This window comes from Mauremys reevesii, linkage group 5 (genome assembly GCF_016161935.1).
Source record: "Mauremys reevesii isolate NIE-2019 linkage group 5, ASM1616193v1, whole genome shotgun sequence".
In the NCBI taxonomy this organism is placed as follows: Eukaryota; Metazoa; Chordata; order Testudines; family Geoemydidae; genus Mauremys; species Mauremys reevesii.
In genome coordinates, this window is record NC_052627.1 from 69,515,725 (window position 1) to 69,537,105 (window position 21,381).

General features: G+C 45.5%; 2 protein-coding genes and 1 long non-coding RNA gene across 12 annotated transcripts in view; 2 read left to right on the forward strand and 1 right to left on the reverse strand.

Moving 5' to 3' along the window:
- The window catches only part of NEK1 (NIMA related kinase 1), a 142,155-nt gene extending 124,629 nt beyond the window's left edge, over positions 1 to 17,526 (reverse strand). For 6 of the 8 annotated variants that reach the window (XM_039542326.1, XM_039542329.1, XM_039542328.1 and 3 more), the window contains exons 1-4: positions 10,439 to 10,536; positions 6,174 to 6,202; positions 4,157 to 4,305; positions 3,684 to 3,780 (exon numbers count right to left, since the gene is read on the reverse strand). In XM_039542326.1, coding sequence (XP_039398260.1) covers positions 3,684 to 3,780; positions 4,157 to 4,273 — 214 coding nt within the window. In that variant the 5' untranslated portion in view covers positions 4,274 to 4,305; positions 6,174 to 6,202; positions 10,439 to 10,536. Of the gene's footprint in view, positions 1 to 3,683; positions 3,781 to 4,156; positions 4,306 to 6,173; positions 6,203 to 10,438; positions 10,634 to 17,320 lie in introns of those variants that run through there. The other 2 variants (XM_039542325.1, XM_039542324.1) reach the window with 2 other exon arrangements.
- Positions 10,590 to 13,655, forward strand: LOC120407025. Its single transcript, XR_005599751.1, has 4 exons — positions 10,590 to 10,672; positions 11,557 to 11,630; positions 12,290 to 12,424; positions 13,198 to 13,655. It is a non-coding gene; the product is annotated as an uncharacterized LOC120407025 (long non-coding RNA).
- The window catches only part of CLCN3 (chloride voltage-gated channel 3), a 117,768-nt gene continuing 111,199 nt past the window's right edge, over positions 14,813 to 21,381 (forward strand). The window contains exon 1 of one of the 3 annotated variants that reach the window (XM_039542332.1): positions 14,813 to 14,934. The gene's annotated coding sequence lies outside the window, so the exon portion shown is untranslated. Of the gene's footprint in view, positions 14,935 to 15,189; positions 15,413 to 21,381 lie in introns of those variants that run through there. The other 2 variants (XM_039542334.1, XM_039542331.1) reach the window with 2 other exon arrangements.

A 21,381-nucleotide genomic window follows, 5' to 3' on the forward strand; every position in this document is an offset into this window, starting at 1 on the left:
ACTGGCCAGTGTTTTTTTTCTTTAACTTTTTCAGTTAATTCATTCTGTTCTTTTCGGATCCCATTGATAGTCATGCTTTTTTCATCAAAATGCTGAATTTTTAGTGAAGCATTTTAAGATCCCCCTAATTCAGGCCCAATGTATTGTTTAAACCTGTAATCATTGTGCAAGTCTTCATCATTGCCCCGAACTGGGTGTTAACCCCCACGGCCTTTTATTCAATCAAATTTGGCAAATGGATGTTATGCTTTATCCTTCTTTTTTTTCCTGGAAATATTTACATGTTACCATTGATACCTACTTTCATTATATTTGGGCCACCCCCCAACGGGGCGAATAGACCAAACATGTGATTAATCATGTTCTTGCTGCGGTGGCCGTCATGGGCCGCCCCCGACAGATAAACACCGATAATGGCCCCGCCTACATTTTTCACAGATTTGCGGATTTTTGCACGCAGTGGCAAATTAACCACGTTTTTGGCATTCCGTACAATTCCACTGGTCAAGCCATTGTGGAATGGACCAATCGTACACTTAAAGAGTACCTGATAAAGCAAAATAAAACAGTGGGGGATGATGGGCCAACCATGGGAGCCAAGCAAAATCAATTAGCGATAGTATTGTTTACCCTAAATATTTTAAATATCTTTCAGAATTTTACAGCCACTGAATGACATTTAAGACGGAAACCCCGCTCCCATTCCCATCTGTTAAATATAGGCAGAGCCCAGACCCTAATTGGTATGGCCCCGTTCCATTGAGAACCTGGGGACGGGGGCATGCCGCTGTGCTTACTCCCACAGGTCCGTTGTGGGTCCCTGCCAAAAATGTGCGACCGTGGCACGATGACGTGGCATCAAGGCCTCAAGAACCCGATACCCAACTTCAATCTGACCCTAACCGAGACCTTTCCAGTGTGCCGAGCCACAAAGACGGCACCAAAGGTTACCTGGGGGCAGGTGAAACGACTGGCGCAGCAGGTTCAGCAAACGCTGGAGAATAACAAGGCCAAGCCTACCCCCGAGAATTTTACTGCTGCCATTTTTGCTTGTTGATTGCTAATTTTTGTGTGTTACCGGTTAGGGCCGAACCCGAATTGCATAGCCGCATGCATTATAATATATGGGCTCGACTTGCGATTCTTGCCAATTAATTCTCCTTTTGTTTACAGCAGGCCCCTGAGATGCATGGCCTGTTAGGCACCTGCCTGGTCCCAGTATGTAAGGCGCCGGGCAGTGCTGCACATGCAACGGGGATGTTTAATTTTATATATGCCATATTAGATAATAGAGCGGTAATTGATTACCTGCTATTGCTCAGCCATGTGGGATGTGAAGAGGTATATGACATGTGTTGTTTTAATCTGACAGACAATTCTAAACGGATTCATGCACACATAGATAACCTCCAAGAATTGGCACAACACATTCAGCAGGACAGGAACCCATCATGGTGGGATGACCTTTGGGCGTGGCTGCCATCCATGGGATGGGTCCGAACTGTTTTGCAATATGCTTTGATTGTTATCGCCTGCTTGATTGGTTTTTGTTGCTTTGCTCAGTGTATTCCTAATAATATTAGGATGTGCTTTACACCCTCTTGGCGCAAACCCCTGCCTACATTCCAAGCCGTCATGTATGCCCATAGAATCATGAAACATGCGGCTCAGGCACGGGTCGACAAAACAGAAAAGGAGGGGATGTAGGAACGTTACACTTCTTAAGCGCTAAGGGGGTAGGAATGCCGCTGAAGTGGTTCCCACACCCCCACACTTCCGATCAGGAGACACACAGATAAAGCGCCGACCAGGTGCATACCACTGGAGTACACAGTGCATAAGGCACCAATCAGGGAAGGGGGCGAAGTAGTTGGATTATGTTAGCACATGCGCATAACAGAATGATTTATGTAACCATTATAATAAAAGACGTGGAAAACCCCCGCTTGGGGCACTCCACCGGAATAGACTGACTGACTTGGCTTCATTCATTGCTACACATTTTACCAGAGTGATAACTTAAGGTAAAGCTGGTAAATCAGGTTACACTGTTCCTCTGGGAACAGGAGATCTGGGATTTCTGTGAATAGCCAGTGTTGGGCAGGACATAACAGGGGAATGTTTCCAGCAGACTCAGGTGCATTTCTTGTAAACCTGCAAGTCAAAGAAAGGGCTAGCATAGCCCGGAGGAGGATGCTTGAGTAACTGACAGGATGGTTGTGTTAGCAGGCCAACACCAGCCACCACAGGCAATATTCCCTCTTGCTAGAGGCAGGGGTAACAAGGTGATACTGTACTGGGTACCAGGAGATCTCTCAAAGCTGTATTAACAGGAGGGCTGTGCATAAGAAATGGGAGGTAATTTTCCCTCTCTACTCAGCACTGATGAGGCCTCATCTGCAGTACTGTGTCTAGTTCCAGGTGCCACACTTTAAGAAGGATTGCACACACTGGAGAGAGTCAAGAGAAGACTGAGGAGAGGACCTGATTCCACAGTCTTCAGATATGCCAAGGTCTGTTACAATGAAGACAGTGATCAACTGTTCTCCATGTCCACTGAAGGTAGGACAAGAAGCAATCAGCTTAAATCTACACAAAGGGAGATTTAGGTCAAATATTATGAAGAAAAAAACCCACCACTAACTACAAGGACAGTTAAGCACTAGAAAAGACTTCCTAAGGAGGTTGTGGAATTCCTGTAATTAGAGGTTTTTAAGAACAGGTTAGAACATCTGTCGGGGATGATGTAGGTATACTTGGTCCTGTCACAACACAGGGGGCTGGACTAGATGACTTCTTAAGGTCCCTTCCAGCCCTATGTTTCAATGAAGTTATTGTTGCATGGAATTGTACTTGTATAGTTACAAAATAAATGAATATAGAAAGTAAAACCTTCACAAGGAATGTCTGATTATTCTGTTTAAATCATGGGGAACCCCAGATGTGCACATAGGTTACGTTCATGTTTTCAGCTGCTTTCAAACACTGTTTCACAATAGCATGTTTGGCTCCTTATCTGGTCTGCTTATTCTTGTGATACACACTGTGGCAGTGCTCTAAAATAGCTTATCCAACACCTTCAATCTTTTCAAGTCAGTTGATATTTACATGTCTTCCCTGAGGATCCTTGGTTTTGAAAGTAATTCCCATCCCCAAGTCAATCAAAAGTCATCAGGGCAAGCTACACACTTCATGTACCTTTCAAGCTCTGTGGCGATGGTATGGGGTAGCTTACTGTCCTGGATTTCTTGTAGGCAGAGGTCAGTCATATTTAACTTTAGTTTGAGTACAAGCATGTAGAGCTTAGGATAGACATACATATTGGAAGAAAAAAAAATCTGGCTGGACCTTCCCAACTGGAACAAGAACTCATGGACTTTTCACTTACATTAAACCTCATCCAAAAAAAATGTTTAGACATGTAAAGGGAAGGAGCATATGAAACAAACATATGGTAGGTGGTGGTGGTGGTATGGTTTGGTTATTTTTGGGAAGCAGTGGCTTACAAAATTACAGACCAGAAGGAACTGAGACTGTTAAGGAGATGAGGGGAAAATATTAGGAAGATTTGTTTTTCAAATCACATATAATTTAAAAAAAAAAAATGCATAGATCACCACTTGTATTTTAATATTACTGTACATTCACTAGTTCAGGTTCCAGTATGTAGTTTTGAATCTTACCTTCAAATGATTCCCGATACAGGACAATATTTGGATGTTTCATGTTTGCCAACACAGCAACTTCTCGCCTTGATTCTTCTCTCTCTTTATTGGACATCTTAAAAAATAAAAAAAATAAAACAGACACTGTTTTTGAGAGCAGGATTACAAAAAACAATATACTGATAACACCTCTACCCCACTATAACGCGGTCGTGGGGAGCCAAAAATCCCTACCACGTTATAGCTGAAACCCTGTTATATCAGGGTAGCAGCGGCAGAGCTCCACCAGGATTTAAAGGGCCTGGGGCTCCCCACAGCAGCCGGAGCCCTGGGCCCTTTAAAGCCCCGCCCAAGCCCCACTGCTATAGCCCCAAGGTAGCGTTGGCAGGGCTCCAGTGGTGATTTAAAGGGCCCAGGGCTCCCTGCAGCAGCCCGTGTTATATCGGGTTGCGTTATAGCAGGGTAGAGGTGTACTTAATAATATCACTCACCTTACAGATGTTTATCTCCTTAATAACATACTGTCTGCTGTTTTCTTTAGCTTTGACCAGAATTGCTTTTCCAAAGGATCCTTCACCAATCTTCTGCACCTTAATATATTTCTCCATGGTTCTTTTTCTAAGGCATCCTTACACAAGGGCTGGGCAAAAAATAGAGCATACTCTGTTATCTGAATAATGTTTAGTGTCTGCCAGCTCAAGTTATGCATTTCACTTTAGTTTCTAATCCATTTGTCTCTTCAATTCCATAAGAAACTTGATTTCTCCTCTGCAAGTCAGTGAATCCAAATCTCAACTTCTCACCCACACCGCTTGAATGGTCTAGAAAGGGGGCTATATTACTATACACGGTTCAGTTCTTTCATCTTGATGAAATGCAGGTAGACTGTCAGAAAATACCAAATAAAGTGAGTCCGTTCAGTCTCCAAGTAGAGTCAGTATTCAGTGCCATATTTTTTGCTTCAGCTAGAAGGTGAGCATCACTTAGATCTACAGCACTTAGCTTCCTTTACCTCTCCCTTAATATTATTGGGGAAGACCACTTCAGGAAGAGAGTGGGAATACTTAAATACATTTTATTAAAAAAGCACCAGAATACCTATGCCGGAAATTAGGCAAAATTATTTAGCTATAAACTGGCACCAGAACTTGAAGTTTATAGCCTGTCTTCACTTCCATCAAAACCTTCCAGAAAACTTATGTGAAGTTTTTTATCACTTATCCTCCTTAAAAAGACAGGTGACATTTATTACTTTTCAAATCTTCACCACTTTGTTATAGTCATCTTACAGTCTCCTTGTGCAATATGTGTTTGCACTGTATTATCTGTCTATTTGGACAGCAAACTCCTTTGAGACCATGACTGGATTTTCCTCCATCAACACTCAGACAAAAAAACATATTAAACATTCTTTTAATCCAAGGGTAAGCAACTTATGGCACGAGTGCCGAAGGCGGCACACAAGCTGATTTTCAGTGGCACTCACTGCCCAGGTCCTGGTCACCGGTCCGGGAGGAGGTTGGGGGGGCTCTGCATTTTAATTTAATTTTAAATGAAGCTTCTTAAGCATTTTAAAAACCTTCTTTACTTTATATACAACAATTGTTTAGTTATATATTATCGACTTCTAGAAAGAGACCTTCTAAAAAACGTTAAAATGTATTACTGGCACGCGGAACCTTAACTAAGAGTGAATAAATGAATACTCGGCACACCACTTCTGAAAGGTTGCCGACCCCTGTTTTACTGTGTACTTTTGTATATGTGGAAAAGTGAATCCCTCAAAAAAGTTTGGAAGTAGAAAAGTTAAGATTGTCTACAAATTCTCAATTCTGCTTCCTATGAATACATGCATTACAATATACTCTTATTATATTATTTTCCACAGAGCTGCCTGGTTCAGTATATAAGCTGGGTGCCATGTAACACGAGGCAGCTGTTCAATATTATTTTCAGTGTTCGCAGAATGTAGCCCTGCTTCATTCACTGCACACGCCTGTCTCACTACCCTTATTGTCCACTCTGTGGAGGACTCAACTGTGCACTTAGTAACACCACAGTAAATGCAAACTGATTAAGGCACAGATCCACAAGACCCAGGTCTAATTCACTATGTAGCCCTGTCTTACTCACTGTGCAAATCAAAGAGTCAATGACAAGTGTCTTCTATTATTACCAGTTTACTGAAAACATTCTAACACAAGTTTCTTATATATACTGTTTCATCAATGAAATGTAGTGACTTTACATTTTTAATTTCAAGACTGAAGATGAAATCCTGGCTCCACTGAAGTCAATGGTAATTTTGTTTTTACTTCAGAGTTCATCAAAAGCCTCCATTATGACTAAATCTTTGAGAAAAGAGAAATGTACACATAGCACGTGACAGTCCCACCCTAAGTCTTTTACCAAGTTCACCTAGAACTTGTACATTAACAGTATTCAAGACAAAGAGTGAAAAGTTGGTGTGTTAGAATCCATGTTTTTTTAAATCAAAATAGTACTTACCACTGTTCATTAGCAGATCTTAAAATGCTCTGCAAAAAAATATACCGGTAATTAGATACATTTTTAAAGATGGGAAGAGAGATGTGTCAAGAGATTAAATAACTAACCCAAGGTCAAAAAGAAAATTAGTACTGGAGCTGGGAATAGAACTCAGGTCACCTGAACTCCAACTCCTATGCCCTACCTAATGCTACCTCACAAAAGATAAGATTAAATATTGGAACAAACAAATCTAACTTGTTTGTATCAGTCTTCAGAACTGCAGTACGTTAAAAAAAAGTCTTAATTTTTATGTTTACTGTCTCTTGGTAATTCTATATCAAAATTTGCACAGTTCACAAGTAAGGAAATAATCTAACTGCCAGGCCTGCACTCAACTTTAGGCTCCAACAGTCAGTTCTTGTTTTCTCTCCCACATAATCACCAGCAATAAAGACTTTGCAGGCCAAATTACATATTTACAAAAGTCTACTGAGTTCTATAAGCATGACTTGGCTTTTACACTCTTCACTTACCATTATATATAAAGAGGAGGAGAACCCAGTTTTAAAGATAATCTTAGGCTGAGAAATGGAGACAGAAAGGAGATAGACCAAGTGTGGGCAAACCACAGTCCACGGGACAGAGCCATTTTAATCTGGCCTACTCCCACCGGGGCCGCACCACACGGCTCAGCCCTGCTCCTGATGGGGCACTGGGGCAGAGGCCGCACCATGCGGCTCCCGGAAGCTGCGGCGTGGTCCCTTTCCAGCTCCTACGTGCTCTAGGTGGTGCCTGCAGATGGGGCAGGGTACAGAACCGTCTGGCGGCACCTCCGCATAGGCACCGGAGAAGAGACATGCCACTGCTTTCAGGAGCCACTTGAGGTAAGCGCCCCTCAGAGCCTGCACCCTCCGAGCCTCTCTCCATGCCCCAACCCCACTCTCCAAACCCTTGATCCCAGCCCGGAGCACTCTCCTGCACCTCAAACCTCTCATCCCCAGCCCCACCCCAGAGCCCGCATCCCCTCCTGCATCCCAACCCCAATTTTGTATGGTGGGCCATGAATGCTCACAATTTCTATTCCCTGATGTGGCCCTCGGGCCAAAAAGTTTGCCCACCCCAAGATAGACTAAAATAACTCAGAAGGGTAGGAAGAACATTTGATCAAACTCAAGCAGTCAGACAAACTAGCCAGAGTTACCAAAGGGAAGTAACTGAGATCTACCAACTGAGGTATGTCTATACTACCCGCCGGATCAGCGGGCAGCGATCAATCCAGCGGGGGTCGATTTATCGCATCAAATCTAGACGCAATAAAACAACCCCCAGTGCTCTCCTGCTGACTCCTGTACTCCACTGCCATGAGAAGCGCAGGCGGAGTGGACGGGGGAGTGACAGCAGTCGACTCACTGCAGTGAAGACACCACAGTAAGTCGATCTAAGTACATCGATTTCAACTACGTTAGTCACATAGCTGAAGTTGTGTAACTTAGATCGATTCCCCCCCACACACACACTGTAGACCATAAGAACAGCCGTACCGGATCAGACCAAAGGTCCATCTAGCCCAGTATCTGTCTACCGACAGTGGCCAATGCCAGGTGCCCCAGAGGGAGTGAACCGAACAGGCAATGATCAAGTGATCTCTCTCCTGCCATCCATCTCCACCCTCTGACGAACAGAGGCTAGGGACACCATTCTTACCCATCCTGGCTAATAGCCATTTATGGACTTAGCCACCATGAATTTATCCAGTTCCCTTTTAAACATTGTTATAGTCCTAGCCTTCACAACCTCCTCAGGTAAGGAGTTCCACAAGTTGACTGTGCGCTGCGTGAAGAAGAACTTCCTTTTATTTGTTTTAAACCTGCTGCCTATTAATTTCATTTGGTGACCCCTAGTTCTTGTATTATGGGAATAAGTAAATAACTTTTCCTTATCCACTTTCTCAACATCACTCATGATTTTATATACCTCTATCATATCCCCCCTTAGTCTTCTCTTTTCCAAGCTGAAGAGTCCTAGCCTCTTTAATCTTTCCTCGTATGGGACCCTCTCCAAACTCCCAATCATTTTAGTTGCCCTTTTCTGAACCTTTTCTAGTGCTAGAATATCTTTTTTGAGGTGAGGAGACCACATCTGTACACAGTATTCGAGATGTGGGCGTACCATGGATTTATATAAGGGCAATACTATATTCTCAGTCTTATTCTCTATCCCCTTTTTAATGATTCCTAACATCCTGATTGCTTTTTTGACCGCCTCTGCACACTGCGTGGACATCTTCAGAGAACTATCCACTATGACTCCAAGATCTTTTTCCTGACTCGTTGTAGCTAAATTAGCCCCCATCATATTGTATGTATAGTTGAGGTTATTTTTTTCCAATATGCATTACTTAACATTTATCCACATTAAATTTCATTTGCCATTTTGTTGCCCAATCACTTAGTTTTGTAAGATCTTTTTGAAGTTCTTCACAATCTGCTTTGGTCTTAACTATCTTGAGCAGTTTAGTATCATCTGCAAACTTTGCCACCTCACTGTTTACCCCTTTCTCCAGATCATTTATGAATAAATTGAATAGGCCTAAGTGTGGTCAGATTAAGAGAAAGGAGACCCACCTAGGGCTGGGCAAGAGAAAATGTATAACAGAAAGAGGAACCAGTTCAAACTCAGAATTTTCTTCTTAGGTACTATTTGCAGCAAAGAGTCTTTCTACCAACCCAGTACAGTACAGTAACTCCTCAACGTTGTAGTTATGTTCCTGAAAAATGGGACTTTAGTAAAACGATGTTAAGCGAAACCAGTTTCCCCATAAGAATTAATGTAAAGGTGGGGGGTTAGGTTCCAGGGCAGCTTCCCTTACTCTACAAGCACCAGAGGCGGGGGGGAGAGGGGGGGGGTTCAACCTTCAGCCCGCCTACTCAATTCCTTCCCTCAAGCCCCCACCCTTGACCGGCCTCTTCTCCCCCCCACCTCCTCCCCCTTTTCTTTACTTGCTGTGTCCTGGCCCCTCCCCTCCCTTCTAAATGCTAAGCCAGCTGATTGCTGCATGGGGGGGGGGGGGGAGGCATGCAGAGTCCTTGCTCCTCCCACTCCCTTCTGCCTCCAAAACACCACAAGACAGCTGATTGCCAAGGGCAGGGGGAGATGGGGGAAGATGCTGATCCACAGAGTCTGCCAGCGGGCAGGAGGCACTGGGGAGAAGGGGGCCATAGGGAGGCCACCAGCTGTGGAGAAAGCAGTCAGCCAAACAATGTAAGAGTGGAGCATTGCACAACTTTAAATGAGCATGCTCCCTAACTGATCAGCAACATAACAACAAAACAATGTTAAGCGGAATGACTTTAAGTGAGGAGTTACTGTACAGACAGAGGTGATCTTCAACTGCAGTATGAAGTTTTCCATTTATTACTTTCTGTAGTTCATCATCTAAGTTTAATAAGCTTTGTTTTTAGTCAAGCTAATTTAGAGCTATTAGCTATACTTAAAGGTTATTGCTAGAAGCTATCCCAAAATGAGGTAAACTACTCTTTAGTGACTAAGAAGCTTTTGGGAGGAGAAGAGCTGAGGCTAAGCACAGCCCAACCAAAGACAAGCACCACAGTTTGGTCCTAATTAGATGCTTAGTTTCTTGTACACATCATGATAAACGGGTGTCTTAAAAAGGGATCTGCACCGGGGAGGGTGATGGCTTTGCCGATCTGTGCAGGAAAGATATCGGGGTGCACAAAAGGCAGGATGGGCTATTTATGGGCGAGAGGGTCAGAGATCGCACTGCGGCTGGCACCACGGCTAGGTGGAGAGCAAGCAGAGATGGAAACAAACACGAGTGGGGAGGGGCCAGGCCCCGCCAAACAGAGCTGCTCCCCAAGGGGCCCTCGCAGGTCAGGGCTGCAGGTGAAGGCCTAAGACCCAGGAGAGAGAAGCTGACTCCGGTGCCCGTGGGTTACACTTGTCCCCAGCAGCCGATGCGATGTGAGGAGCCGGCAGCGGTGACCCACGGACCAAGGGCCGCCGCCCCCATAAGGACAGGGAGCCCCAGAACCGCCCTCTCCCCCAGAGCTACGAATAAACCGCCCGCCCCCGGACCGGCTCCCGCTGCCCGCGGCACCAGCCTCACACACGCGCCCCACCAGCCTCGACCAGCAGCGCCCACACCCCCACCCCCGAGGCGGACAGGCGCTGCAACGGCCAACCCCCGCTCCTGGCTCGGCAGGGGAGACGAGCTGCTCCCCAGGAGCCGGCTCCGACAACCGCCGCGCCCCTTCCCAACTCACCTTCCCCTGCTACTACCGCAGCAGCAGCCACCGCGCTCTCCGCTCAACCCAACTTAGCTACAGACCCACCTCTCACACCGGAATGGGTGAGCTCGTCCCAACGCCCACTCCCATTGGATGATGCGAGCCAAGCATGTTAGGCTGCGCCTCTCAGCTAGCGGGGCAGCGATTGTGGCTTCACCGTGGTAACGAGGAGAAAAGCAGCACGTGACAGCAAAGAGCGGAGAGAGACAGGTTCCACGCGTCCAGGGGCGGGGCAAGGCGGGGCCCGGGGGCTAGATGATTGATGGAGGAGGGTATTTGCATAGCTGTGCTGCATCAGTGTCTGTGAATGGCCGGGCGAGTCCATTCGGGTTGCCAACCCTCCAGGATTGGCCTGGTTTCTCTCAAAATCTGCATCCATCTCCCAGTGATTATTGAAAGCAATCTGGGAGATTTTAATAGGATATTTTAAGAAAATTACATTACTTCATGTAGGAAAAAAAATCTTCCTGAATAGCTTCAGAGTTTGCAACCCTATGTAGTGTATGCATTCCTGTGCCTCAGAGTATGTGTATGTATACACACATCTCTGTATGTATCTGTTCACGTGTTCATGAATGAGCATGTGTCTGCATGCATTCCCATACATGCAGATGTGTGCCTTTGAATGGACATCTGTGCATGGCATCTGTCTACATGCATAGAAGGACATAAGGCTATCTGTCTCTGCGTATATGGCTATGTCTGCATGACCATATATATCCATGTCTCTTTCCATGCTTGTTTCTGAGTGGCCACCCATGTTTCTGTGCTTGTGCCTAAATTTTCACATGACATGGCTGTGCATGTGTGTCTGTTATCCCATGCATGTGAATCCCTAGTGTTGGATGCCTTTAAGTACAGGGACTGGTGCCTGTATATGTATGTTCCTGTATATATATGCAGTCAACTGCTTGCTGTGTTATATTATTGTCAGCATATAAACAGGTTGTTGTATATGGGCTTATGCACACAAGTATGTGTGTTAATGCATCTGAGTATAAACAGGGATGCATGGTGAGTTGTACTTATGTGTGTGCGCATGAGCTTCTGAGCAGTACTGAATGTAGTATAAATACATTTTATTTTACACTAAGCGTATCCAGCGATCTAAAAGACAGAGTAAGATACATTGTGGATTTTACATGTGGATGTGTATCTGGTACTATAGGTGAGTGTTAACCCCAATATCAAAGAACATTTTGTACCTGTTGCTAAAATAGATAAGGAAATGGCAAAGGGCTAATGGGAATAAAATAATTATTTATGTTTAAGAAAAAAGAAAATCTTCAAAAACTGTCATTAATAGTTTATATTTTACAAGACAAAAAGCCTGGCAGTTGATGTTATCTCAAGCTGCTGCTATGTCTCTTTCCAGACTGTTACATGCTAGCTCTTTTCTCTTTACAGCACCCACAATGGTCCAAATAAAGTCTCAGCAAAACTCCCACAAGTTCCCCAACCTGGCCTAAAAACATTTGAGATGGAGCTCATTCTATTCCTTTGTGCCTGCTGGAGAGATGATTTAGGAGGAGGATGGGGTTTGGGCTACTTAGATTTTTAATCTACTAACAATTATCATCATCTAAAAGACAACTGCTTTAATATTCATTATGTCTTTTTTTCATGGAATCTTATTCTATTCTTTTCCTTTAATCTCTAGCTAACTTGTTCATACCTCTACTTCTTTTAAGGTACTTCTGTAGTGATATACTGACAGGTCTCATTATTCCTTTTTCCATCGTTTAGAATAACTCCCAATAAGTCTACAAACTTATTTGCTCTCATATGCTTTTGTATTTTTCCCTTTCTCCTTAAACTGCTCTTCAGCTTAATTGCCACCAGATGTCCCTTCCTCTCTGTCAGTCTTACGCTTCCCATTTCTCTCAATGAACTGCCTCAGGAATGGAGTGGAGTTTCCAAAGCCCAAGATGACAAGCACTGACAGCTGATCACTGAGAGAAGGTATACAAACCCCACAGTAGCTAGGAAAGGGTTGTTACTATGGGCTCAATCAGCCCCACCATGCTATGCCTGCAGTAGGTGTCAGGCTTGGGGGGGCTAGAATGCAGGTCAGTTGGGAGGTTGGCTAGAGGGAAAATAAGTTACTCACCTTGTGCAGTAATGATAGTTCTTCAAGATGTGTTCCCCTATGGATGTTCCACTGTTGGTGTATATGCATCCCTGTGCTTCTGATTGGAGATCTTTGGTAGCACTGTCTGTTCAGCCTACACATGTGCTCTCCCCTCCTCATGCCCTGCCTCAAGGCTACTTAGTGCTGCACAGGCGAACTGCCCTCAGTAGGTTCTTTACCACAGAGTTCCTATCAATAACTCCTGTTATAACAGTCTCTTGTGAGAAGGGTCGCTGGAAGGTGACAAGGGGTGAGGGGGAGGGAGAGAATTGAAGTGGATCCAACACCCATTGGAGATAATCTCCAAAACCCATCTGTCAGATGTTGTGTGTCTCCAGTTAAGGCAGAACAAAGCAAGGTAGCATCCAAAGGGATGCAATGGGTTGGGAAGTGCAGCTGATGTCAAAGGCCTCAACCAGGATGTCAGAACTGATGTTCTGAAGTGGCAGATTGTGATGATGAAAACTGAAGGTCTAATGGTTTGTACCTCTAGAATTTGGATTTCTTTCTTTGTGGCTCATAGTAGCATTGTGGTGGGACCTGTGGTGTATGCAGTCTGAGAGAAGACTGAGGACTAATTTTTCTCTTTTGTCTGCATGTACAGATCCCCAGTGACCAAAGTGTGGCTCTGGAGTCCTTAAATGTGTGGAGTGACAGGCTGGTCTTCTCAGAAAACAATATAAATTCTTAGAAGGGGAGGTCTTTGACAGCTGGTTGCACCTCCTTTGGGAAGCCTGAAAGATGTAACCACTGAAGCTCACCACATCACAACCACTGTTGAGATGGACCAGGCCACTGTGTCAAGCACCATCTGGAGTGCTGTTTTGGCCGCCAACTGCCCTTTGTTGATAATGGCTCGAAACTGTTCCCATGGTGATCCCAGGAGATGGTCAATAAAGACATTAAGTTTGGTATAGTTCATGTAATCATATTTTGCTTTTAAGGCCTGGTAGTTTGCAATTCTAAATTGCAGAGTAGCAGAAGAGTAGGCCTTTTGTCCAAATAAGTCAAGGCACTTCCAATCCCTGTCATAAGGGATGGACTTAGAATGATGTTGCTGGCCCCAGGAGTTCACTGCATCTGTCACAATGGAATTAGGCAGAGGGTGTCCTCTACCAAGTGGTCCTGGAGAGGATTTGATCACACCCTAAGTCAACTTCTGCACCTGTCCTGTCACCTCAGTCCTATCCACTTAAATGGGGATGGTCAGTTTGGCTAGCTTAGTTTACCTGCCCAGCTTTCTTGCCTGCCTGCACATAGCTGCACTCCATGTAGGGGCAGTCTCAGCTTATGCTACGTGATACTGGCCCTGAGTGGGGGCAGGGTCAGAACCTGGCCCACACCTGTGGGTAGATCTTTTCCGATAAAACAAGCTAGAACCAGCACCCTATACAATACAGATTTCACAGGAGACCAGTATTTCTCAAATTGGGGGTCCTGACCCAAAAGGGAGTTGCAAGGGGGCTGCAAGATTATTTTAGAGGTTCACAGCATTGTCACTCTTCCTTCTGCAATGCCTTCAGTGCTGCATGGCCAGAAAGCGAGGGCTGTTGGCTGGGTGCCCAGTTTTGAAGGCAGCGCCCCAGCAGCAGCAGTGCAGAAGTAAGGGTGGCAAAACCATACCATGCCACCCTCACTTCTACACTGTTGCCTTCAGAGCTGGAGAGTCAGAGAATGGCGGCTGCAGAGCTAGGGCCCAGCTCTGAAGGCAGCAATGCAGAAGTACCACACCATGGCAATACCACACCACCCTTACTTCTGCACTGCTGCTGGCAGTGGCTCTACCTTCAGAGTTGGGCTCCCAGCCAGCAGCCGCCACATTCCAGTTGCCCATTTCTGAAGGCAGAAGGGTAAAAGTACGACAATCCCCCCGCCCAAAAATAACCTGGCAACTCCCCCCCGGCCAATTACAGCACTGTGTACAATTACAGCACTGTGAAATTTCATACTTCAATATCTGAAATAATGAAATGTACAAATTTTAAAATCCTATGACCATGAAATTGACTGAAATGGAACCTGAATTTAATAGGGCTCTAGTTTTAATCCCGCTGTTGCTGTGAATGCTCATCTTACCCGTAGCATTAGTTTAGGTAAAACTCCAGTCTTATCCCTAACCCAACTTCCATCCACACCGAAATGTCTCCAGCTGGAGAAAGGGAGGGGAGGCGGCTTGGGCTCCATGGGGATGCCGATGCGGGAGCTAATAAGGCAGCGAGGACGTACGGCTGCGGTTAGGCCACCCCAACGGGGGCAGCGCCAGGGCTCTGTGCAACTGTCTGCGATGCTGTCACAGCGAGCGCTGGGGTGCAGAGGGAGGTCACCGTCGAACTACAGGCGGGTGAGTGGCCCCAGCGTGCGGGGCGCCGCATCTTAGCGACCGCGCTGAACCCCGCCCCCCGACCATGCGCCGGGGTTTATTCACCCTGCGCTGCTCCCCGCTCCAGGGCCAAGCTGCTGCGGGGCGCCCCCTTAGCGTGAGGGGCGGGGCGGGGCCGGGCGCTGCGGGGCGCCCCCTTAGCGTGAGGGGCGGGGCAGGGCCGGGCGCTGGGACTCCAGCCGCCGCAGGCACCGGAACTGGGCCGCGGCGTGGCGGAAGTGTCGTGTCTGCTCTGCGCATGTGCGGGAGGAAGCCCCGCCCACTCGCGGAGTGGGGTGGGGCCGGCTAAGCGAGCGCTGGCGCGGGGAAGGGGGAGCCCGGCGGCCGCGATCGCTCCTGGACCCCGCCCCGAGCAGGCTTCTCCGCCCTGCCCAGCGCTCGGAGCAAGAGGATGCGCGAGCGCCTCCTCGGGGAGCAGCAGGCGGCGCTACCCGGCCAGGTACGACGGGCCCGGCGGAGGGACACGGGGCAGCTTGACACGGGCGCAGCCCTGGGGCTGCGAGATGGGGAGAGTCTGGTCGGGAGTCAACGCTCGGGGGTGGGGAGGGCGCTAGTTCTTGGGCTCAGAGGCGACGAGGGAGGCTCCAGTGTTCCCCGAGCCTTGGGGATGTGGCGCCTGCGGCCGTAGTGATGCTGTGCCTGTTTCCACGCTCCTCTGGTCTGCCAGGGGCTATGGGCTGCTTTGCGCCTGCCTTGGAGCGCTGTGCGGCGGGGAGGGGGTAGTCACTGTGCAGGTGTTACTCCCCGCTGAGCGTGCCTGGGCCCTGGGGCAGGTTGGTTGCCGTCTGTGCAGTTGGTTGAAGTGAGGTAGCTGAATTCCTGATTTTTCTCTTCTAAAGCTTTAACTTCATTGCTTCAGAAATGACCCCGTTGTTTGCTGGCGTCTCTACATGCATAGGAAAAGGGCTTTCTCCTTAGAAACTCTCCATCTTGAATATAATTAGCTTCAATGTTTGTTCCTTGGGTGCACAGGCTCCCTGTTTTAGAAAAGAATAACCCCATCTGCTTGTGTTTGCTCACGTCACATCAGGAGGTTGGTTAGAGACACTTGCTTTGGAGCATGCCAATTTGCCACTTAAATAACTAGAGAAGATATTGGAAGAGATTGGTAACAGGAATTGACCTAGAATTGTAGGACTGGAAGGGACTTTGAGAGGTCTTCTAGTCCAGTCCCCTGCACTCAAGGAAGGGGACCAAGCATTATCTAGACCATCCTTGACAGGTGTTTGTCTAATCTGCTCTTGAAAATCTCCAGTGATGGAGATTCCAGAACCTCCCTAGGAAATTTATTCCAATACTTAACCATGGTGACAGTTAATTTTTCCTAATGTCCAGCCTAAACTGCTCTTGCTGCAATTTAAGCCCATTGCTTTTTGTCCTATCCTCAGAGGCTAAGGAGAACACTTTTTCTCCTTCCTCCTTTTAGCAACCTTTTATCTACTCAAAAACTGTTATGTCCCCTCTGTCTTCTCTTCTCCAAACTAAACAAACCCATTTTTTTCAGTATTTCTTTGTAGGTCATATTTTCTAGACCTTTAATCATTTTTGTTTTCCTCCTCTGGACTTTGTCCAAATCTTTCCTGAAATGTAGTGCCCAGAAGCGGACCCAATATTCCAGTTGATTCCTAATCAGCGTGGAGTAAAACGAAAGAATTACTTCTCGTGTCTTGCTTATAAGACTCCTGCTAATACACCCCAGAATGTTCACTTTTTTTGTTACACTGTTCACTCATATTTAGCTTGTGCTCCATTATGACTTCCAGATCCCTTTCCACAGTACTCCTTCCTAGGCAATCATTTCCCATTTTGTCTGTGTGCAACTGCTTGTTCCTTTCTAAGTGGAGTACTTTGCATTTGTCCTCATTGAATTTCATCCCACTTACTTCAGACCATTTCTCGGGTTTGTCCAGATCATTTTGAATTTTAATCCTGTCCTTCAAAGCACTTGCAACCCCTATCAGCTTGATATTGTCCACAGATTTTATACATGTAGTCTATACCTTTGTCTAAATCATTGATGTGGAGATTGAACAGAACTGGACTCAGAACTGATCCCTGTGGAACCCCACTTGCTATGCGCTTCCAGCTTGACTGTGAACAACTGATAACTCTCTGGGAACCATTTGCCAACCACTTATGCAGTCACTTTATAGTAGCTCCATCTAGGTTTCATATCCCTAGTTTATTTATGAAAAGGTCATGCGAGACAGTATCAAAAGCCTTACCAAAGTTAAGTTATACCACATCTACTGCTTCCCCCCCACTCCCTCCCATTCACAAGGCTTGTTACCCTGGCAAAGAAAGCTGTTAGATTGGTTTCATACAATTTGTTCTGATTTTTACTTACCTTCTAGATGTTTATAAATTGACTGCTTAATAGTTTGCCCCTATTATCTATCTGGGTACTGAATTTAAGCTGATTGGTCTGTAATTCCCGGGGTTGTCCTTATTTCCCTTTTGGCACTGTACTTGCCCAGTCCTCTGGAAACTCTCCCATGACTTTTTGAAGATAATTGCTAATGGCTCAGATATTTCCTCAGTCAGCAAGTTGAGTATTGTAGGATGTATTTCTATAGCTGCTGGTGCATAGACAGCTGGTGTTTCCCTGTCCCTTCACCCCAACTCAGCAGAGACTGGTACACAGGCCCTGGTGACTCGAAAACATCTAACTTGTCTAACTCTGTCTACACTACAGAGTTTTGTCAATGCAAGTTATGCTGATGTACAGCCAAAGCTGTAATTAAACTACTGTTGCATGTCCACACTATGCTCCTTGTGTTAGTGGAGTGCATCATAATAGCAGCTCTTGCATCGACACAGAGAGCAGTGCAGTGTGGGAAGCTACCACACTGTGCAGTTGGGTGCAGGGTGGTTAAGGAAGGGTTTGCAGAGCCTCATGGGGGCAGATACAGTGGCACATGATGGTTTCTCAATCCCATCATTCCATGGGCATCCTGCTACATTGCCAGCTGCTTTTCAACTGCCCTGGTAATCTGCAACCCAGTCATCTCTGTCATAAAGGATGGATCCTGCATTGCTGTTCACATTGTGCCATGTGTTATGAACACAAGGCTATAAGAGGAGCCCAATGGGGAGCTATTTGGCTGAGGGATGCCTTGAAGGAGCATATTAATACTGAGCCACAGTAATGTGTGTTGCTGTACTGTGCTAAGCCTGGCATTGTTTGTTTGCACCGTGCTATGAACCTTGTAAAGATTGCTGTGTGTGCCTGAAAAGTAACACATTTTAATCTTTTGAAAATAACACAGAAATAAGACCAAACTGACATTGCTGAACACTAACACAAGAAGCCCACAGAAGGGTGAGGAGGGGGAGAGTTTGTGGCAAGGAGTGCATGGTTATGTGAGAGAGAGAGACAGTGAGTGTGTGTGTGTATTGGGGGGAGTGAGTATGTTGGCATGCTGTCTCTTTAAGTATAGAGTTCACCAGCCTGAACACTTGTTCAGACAGCAGCTGGAAGCAATCAGTCCTGAGGCATAAGCTGGTGCATAGACAGCTGGTGTTTCCCTGTCCCTTCACCCCAACTCAGCAGAGATTGGTACACAGGCAGGAGGAGAGGGACACTCTGACATCAAATCCCACCTCCCTCCCTGGCTCTGCACAGAACATCAGTAGTCTTCCTTCCACCCCTCCCCAACAGCAGCCTGTCATAGGTCTCACCCCCACTTAGAGCTGTTGGGTTCCAAAATGGGGACCTGCACTGGTTTCCCTCTAAACTAAAAATCCTAGTTTAGATCTGGTAAAAGCTGCCACCACCCAATCAGGTACGTGGATTGGGACACAGTCCTTCCCCAAACTTCCCCTGGGGAACACAGATTCAATCTCCCTGAATCTCTACACACAGGGAAGCAGCCCACTTCCCCCCTCCCTCTCTCATAGCCACTCTGGAGAGATTTACACCGATTCAACCCTGTGAATCAACCTCAGGATAACTCACTCTTCCCCCCTCCCTTTCCCTTGAATCTCCACAAGAGAAGGAATTAACCAAGTCCAAAGAAAAGAATTTATTAAAGAAAGAAAAAAGTACACTATCTCTGTATTACCAAGATGCAAAAATACAGGGTCTAAACTTATCAATCTCTGGAGAGAATTCCCCCTCCTTTCTTTCTCTGTAAAAGCAAAGTAACAGCAAACAGAAATAAAGAATTTCCTTCAGCAAACACACAATTGCAAATGTAGAAATCAAATTATAAGACTAATCCGCCTTTCTAATTAATACTTACTATTGGATAGTAGGAACTACTCCAGGAGAACTTGGAGACATGTCTGGCCTTTCTTAGATCCAAAAAGAGAACACAGAGCCAACAAGGAACACAGACAAAGGCTTCCCTCCACAGAGATTTGAAATTATCCTGTCCCTTGATTGGTCCTCTGGTCAGGTGTTTCTCAGGTTACTGAGCTTGTTAACCCTTTCCAGGTAAAAGAGACCTTAACCCTGATCTGTTTATTTATGACACAGCCCACACTGCCTGGCACTGTGGTCCTAGTGCCAGGGAGAGCAGGATTCTGTGTTGGTGTTTTGATTCCATGATTCCATCTGAGTTCTCCCACAGACCAAAGAGATCCACCTCCTCCCCTGTAGTCCAGGGTGGAGTGTGTTTGCTGCGAGGAGCCGGCGTGCTCAGCTGGGCAGTAGCTCTCTATGCTGAGCAATTTCAAAACTTCCTGGGTCTTGAATGGGAAGGGGCGTGTGCCAGTATAGCTGGATGCAGGGTAGCAGAGTTCAAAACGGTGAGCAGAGCAGTCATGGTGAGCATTGTGGGCTCCTAGAGGCCAGTTACGGTGACATAATGAATGCAGTGTCTACATTGACTGTTTGTCCATTTAACCTTGCCGCAAAAAGCTCTGTGCCTCTTGTGAAGGTGGTTATATTTTGTCAGCAAAGCAGGAGAGTTTTGTTAGCGAGGAGCATTATAGTGTGTGCACCTCAACTGCCTTTTGCCAACAAAACTGTGTAGTGTAGACAAGGCCTAGGTAATTTTTAGCTTGTTCTTTCCATATTTTAGCCTTTTATCTTACCTCATTTTCACTGGCATTCACTGTTAGACATCTAATTGCTACTAAGCTTTTTGGTGAAAAGCGAAACACAAAAGTCATATAACACTTATGCCATTTCCACATTTTCTGTTATTTTCCCACCTTCATTGAGTAATGGGCCTACCTTGTCCTGGGTCTTCCTCTTCCTTCTAATGTATTTATAGAATGTTTTCTTGTTACCCTTTATGTCTGTAGCTAGTTTAATCTCATTTTGTGGCTTGAACTTTCTAATTTTGTACCTACATATTTGTGTTTGTTTTCTTCCTTTGTAATTTGACTTAGTTTCACTTTTTGTAGGACTCCTTTTTTGAGTTTCAGATCACTGAAGGTCTGGTTAAGATGGGATGGTCTCTTGCTATACTTATCTTCCGTACACAGTGGGATTATTTGCTTTTGTGCCTTTAATCATGTCTTTCTGGAAAAATGCAGACTGTCTTGAACTGTTTTTCCCTTTAGACTTGTTTCCGAGGAGATCCGAGTTTGCTAAAGTCTGCCTTCTTGAAATCCATTATATTTATTGTGCTGTTATCCCTCCTACCATTCCTTAGAATCATGAACTCTACCATTTCATGATCACTTTCACCTAAGCTGCCTTCCACTTTCAAATTCTCAACCAGTTCTTCCCTATTTGTCAAAATCAAATCTAAAAAAGTCTCTCCCCTAGTAGCTTTCTCCACCTTCTGAACTAAAAATATTGTCTCCAATAAATTCCAAGAACTTGTTGGATAATCTGCACCCTGCCTTATTATTTTCCCAACAGATGTATGTGCAGTTGAAGTACCTCATCACCATCAAGTCCTGTGCTTTGGATGATTTTGTTAGTTTAAAAAAAGCATCATCCACTTTTTCTTCCTGGTTAGATGGTCTGTAGTAGACACCTACCCTGACATCACCCTTATTTGGTTTTTTTTTAGCCCTTTTATCCTTATCCAGAGACTTTCAACAAGTCTGTATCCTATTTCCATCTTAACCTCAGTCCAAATGTATAAATTTTTAATATATAAAGCAACACCTCCTCCCTTTTTTCCCTCTGCCTGTCCTTCCTGATCAAGCTGTACCCTTCTATGCCAATATTCCAGTAATGCATATTACCCCACCAAGTCTCTGTGATGTCGTAGTAGTGTTTATTAACTAGGATTTCAAATTCTTTCTGCTTATTCCCCATGCTTCTTGCATTAGTATACAGACACCCAAAATACTGATTTGATTTTACCCCCTGTGTTCTCTCTTGTCTCTCCTTTATCCCTGCTATAACGGCCCGTGGTTCCTCCCAGATTCTGACCCTTCTTCCAGAGACATCAGGTCTCTCATGTTCTTCTGTGAAGTACCAATTCTAGGTCATGAGGTACA